Source organism: Netta rufina (genome assembly GCF_964035555.1).
Source record: "Netta rufina genome assembly, chromosome: W".
Lineage (NCBI taxonomy): Eukaryota > Metazoa > Chordata > Aves > Anseriformes > Anatidae > Netta > Netta rufina.
In genome coordinates, this window is record NC_140139.1 from 11,462,682 (window position 1) to 11,467,239 (window position 4,558).

General features: G+C 55.8%; 1 protein-coding gene across 1 annotated transcript; it reads right to left on the bottom strand.

The window, feature by feature from the left end:
* Positions 1–404: 404 nt before the first annotated feature.
* On the bottom strand, positions 405–4,168 carry LOC311220760 (cyclic AMP-responsive element-binding protein 3-like protein 4). The gene is given in 10 exon segments (XM_084304317.1): positions 405–775; positions 778–939; positions 1,368–1,446; positions 1,580–1,664; positions 1,781–1,885; positions 2,034–2,140; positions 2,629–2,721; positions 2,950–3,062; positions 3,299–3,779; positions 4,142–4,168. Coding segments are annotated over 9 exon segments (1,422 nt in total). The 5' UTR covers positions 4,142–4,168; the 3' UTR covers positions 405–578.
* Positions 4,169–4,558: the final 390 nt, after the last annotated feature.

Here is a 4,558-nt window from a genome sequence, read left to right on the forward strand (position 1 = left end):
GGCTCAACAGCTACCAGAAACAGGGGAAGCATAGGGGCTGTCGCAAGGGCAGGACCGCTGCCTGTCACTGAAGGTCACTATCCAGCTTGCCATCTCACACCCAAACACCAGACAGCACTGCAGAATTACTGGGGAGAGACAAGGAAGAAGTGCTTGTGGCTACCAGACACAGTAAGAAGGGCAGGACTGAGCCTGTTCTGCTTCTTTCCTGCCCATATGGAGATGAACAGCAGCATTCTGCACCACCTGCCTCCAGTCAGATCAGGTATTGGCATCTCAGGCCCAGCTGCCTTCACTCTCCATACCACAGCCCTTCCCCAGCCCAGGAGGAAGGCAACAAAGCTCCCAGAGCTTTCCACCCCATCTCAGGCAGGCTCCTGTTACAGATATACAAAGCAGGGTGTAGGAATAGATCACCTGTAAAATGATTCTTCTCTGGTAAACCCTGAGCTGCCAGCAATCAGGAGATTATTTAAAAGCATTTGCTTTGACAGATTCTCTGTTGACACAGTTCTGCTTGTCTCTCCCTGACAGGGTGCCCTGCCTCACCCTGGTAGGCAGCAAGCAGGAGGTGATGGTCACATCTCATCAGCATGGTGCTGCTGGATGACAACAGTGGCAGCACGCTCCACCCACTCCTGACTCTTGGCTTTCCATGGCACCAGCACCTCAGAGTGCAAGGGGTCACTCCAGGAGCGCTGCTCCTGCAGCTGGGGATGGCTCAGCTCGGAGCCTGCTGTCGCAGGAGGGTCAGAGGATGAGTTGCTGTTGAATCAGGCTTGGGTGGACTCTGCCCCTCTTCCTGTGACTGACTGAGGCTGCCCAACAGTGAGGTGTCCTCAGGCTCGGGGCTGAGCCTCTCCAGCACAGCTTCCTCTTGCCTGCTGTGTGCTGTCTGCCAAGCCTGGTTCAGGAACTCACGAATCTGCTGCAATAGCGCTGTAAGAGGGAGAGCTGCCTCATCATTCCCAACTCAAGAGCAGGATCCATCAACCTCTTGTTATCCTACTAAGCACAGGCCACCACCAAGCCCATGAGAGGAGAACAAACTGTTCAATCAGGGCTGCCTCCTCCCAGGGAGGTGGGGTGAGGATGCTTCACAGCAGCCAAGCCCAAGCACAGCCTGCACTCCAAGTGACAGCAGATCTGGGCAGTTCTGATATCACCCCTAACCTTGGGAAAGTCTCTGCAACGGGGCTGGGGAAGGGTCTGGAACTGGACTGAGAAAGGGAAGACAAACCATATGCTCATCATAGGTGAGGGGCTCTTGGGTTGGAAGTGTCTGAGAATTTGGGCTCTGTGGGAAGTGCTCTACCCTGGAGGGCAGCACTTTCCCTGGAACCATGCTCAGCCCCCTGGGCACTCACCTCCAAGCTCTGGATGCAGCCCTCTGCTCCCAAACGAGTAGAAACTGGGCGAGAGAATGAGGCAGGACAGAACCAGTACCTGGAATCAAGATCAGCAGAGCTCGCAGCAAAAGGATATGAAAAGGCATTACTGGCTGCAATAAACACCTGTCTCCCAAACTTATGGGGACAGCCGAGGCCCCTTCCCAAACACTGGAGCTGAAGCTACTCACCATGACGCAGGTGCTCAATGTGGTCATTTTGGTGGTGGACTGTTTCACCAAAGCCTGCAGTTTGTGCAGCTGCTCAAGCAGAGACCTGAAGGAGAGCAGGCACAGCAGGTTAGCACAGCAGTTGATCCACAAGCTGCGCACCCCTCCTTCCCTTTTGCAGCCAGTGACAGACCACAATCCCAAGCAGAGGAACAACCTTACCCACCACATCTCCTGCCACATCCAAAGAAAACTCGCATGTTCTCCTTCTGCAGGAGCTGCACCTTCTTCTGCAGCTCGTGGTTCTGAGCTGTGCAGGCTGCCACCCTGCCCAGGACAGACAAACAGCATAGGGGAAAAACAGAGAATCATAGAATATCCTGAGTTGGAAGGGACCCACAAGGATCATCAGGTTTGCTCTTTCTGCCCATGGTGGCAAGACCCCAGAAGCAGCACAGCTGCTGTGTACCCATACCTGTTTTCCAGGCCATCCACATAGATCTTCTTCCTGTGATGACTGTCCTGGGCTGACTGCTTGTTCCAGATCTTTTGACACACATTCTTCAGAAGCTGCTCCTCAGCCTGCAAGAGCCATTTCTCATTAGCAGTCACTCCAAGGTGATGGCAGCCTAGCCCTTACAAATCCTGCATAGCACTCAACCTTGCTTAGAAAGGCAGAAACCTATGTATTTTTGTCCTCTGCTCTTCCCACACCAGTGAATGAACTGCACAAGCTGCAAGGCAAACTCTGACCTGCTGATAATACTGGCAGTTTCCCAGTATACCAGAAAAGCAAAGCACACTGAAGGAAGATGAAAAGCATGCAGGTCATGAGCCACCAGGCAGGTGGGAAGAAGGCTGAAAGCACTTGTAGTGTAACTGCCTCCTGCAATCAGTCACAAGGAGGGGGGGGGGGGAAGACTGAGAGCAGCCAGGGCACTGAAGGAAGGAGCAGGACCCTGAATCCTGCCGTACACTGCCCCGTCGAGGCACCGTCCTACATTTTCAGTGCTGAAGTGTTTGAGGAATCCAAGTCTGTTTGGGAGTGACGGGCTGCAGTGAGAACTCACTTTGGTCGGTGGCAGACAGGTTGGCAATGAAACACCTTCTTTCTCCAGGAGTTGCCTCTCTTCATCAGTCAGCATCAGTTCTGGGAAGTCAGGCTGGAAAACAGCAGAAATATACCTACTGAGAATCCAAAGTAAAGGGAGGAGGGATCCACCCCAGGACAGAGAAGGCATGCAGAACGAGGATAAGCTCTCCTAAAGCACTATCACGCTTTCCCCAAAGATATCCCTCAGAGTAGCCAAGACTAGAAAAAAGGGGAGATGGGATGAGAAGCAAAGGCTGGGCACACCACCACACGCTTCCTTAGGCACAGCTGTTGGTATCTGCATGGTGGCTCTAGGCATGAGCTGGGGTCTGGCATCCACATCAATGGCAATCGGGAAACTGGAGCTCTGTTCCAGTGCCTCAGTTGTGCTTTCCAAACCCGTCCATGTCTCTGGGGAAGGAAAGGAGAGTCAAGCTATGGGCCTCAGTGAAGCAGCACAAACACCTCACCAGCCAGATTTGAGTAGCATGGAATTGCAATTTTATGGCAGCAGAAAACCATGAAACTTGTCTCTCCATTGCTACTTTGTGCCCCCACACAAAACCTGTGTCAGGGTGCTTTTCTGCTAGGCACGGCACCGCCTGTAGCTAGGACAAAAAGACCCCACACACACACACATCACTTACCAAAGTCAATGGAAACATCTCCTTCTGCCATATCAGCCCTCATGCTTTCCAGTGCAGGCCAGTCTTGATGGAGGGAATAACTGTGATCAAACTGCACAATATCCAAGCTCTGAGGGCTGCTGGCAAAGTCACTGCCAGGGCTATGGAACAGATTCAGATCCTCAGAAATGCCGCTGTCACTGTCAGCAGATGAACAGCCCTGCAGTGGGCCTGGTTCATTTTTACAGGGGCTCAGCATGTGGCTGATGAAATCATCCATCTCCTTGTTTAGGAGCTGTGGAGAAAAGCCTTCTGCTAAGCAGGGAGCCAAACCCAGCAGCCTCCAGATTCCTGCAGAACTCACCTTAGGCCCTGGCAGGCCCCAGTCCTCCAGCAAGAGGTTCTCCTCCCCTGGGTCTACAGTGTCATGAGTGTCATTGCTGAAGAGAAAGCCAAGCAGGTCCTTGTCTGCCAGGGCAGCCAGGTCCTCTGGGCACGCCATCTGAACGAGACACCCATAGTGAGTCCCAGGCCTTTGGTGGTGGTGCCGCTGAACATAAAGGCACCCGGGACACCAAGAAGCTTTTAGGCTTCAGACAGGTGCCCCGGAGGGAGGAGGAAAAAGGAAAAGTGAAGCAGGATGGGGCAGCAGGGCTTCGGACGTTGGCAGAGCAGTGAAAGAGAGCGGGACCAGCCAGGCCTCTATGCCCCAGCAGTACGCACAGGGCAGACAGCAAGAGACAAGGCTGACAGAAGAGCCCCAGGAAGGCGCGGGCGCACGCTCCCGCCCCCAACCGCGGAGCCACCAAGTGAACGAGAACAACCCCAACCCAGCCCCCATCGTGGACCCAGTCATAGCCTCACCTGGACGTTGCATCCACCACCCGCCAGTGACGCCACCGCCCTCCCAGAAGCCCTCGCACAGCACCACACAGTCCCGCCTCACCTCGCTCCGCCCCCGGGTGATGCAGTGGCGCGAGCCCCGCCATTGACCGATGGCACGGGAGCGCGCGCGGCGAGGCAGGAGCTGGGAGCTGCCCGCGGGCGGCGGCGGAGTGGGGGTGGGTGCGGTACTGGTCTGTTGGGGATGCCCGGTGGGGGTCATGGGTGGCGATGTGTGGGGACCGAGGCCACCGCACCGCTCTGTCCAGTGGCGCACGGGGCCTAGCGCATGCGCGGCGTGGGCCGGCGGGGCGGGAAGCGGGAGGTGCACAGCCTCGGCGGGCCTGGCGCGCTGTTCTTGCTCGCGCACAGGTACGGGGCCGGGGGCGCGGGCGACGC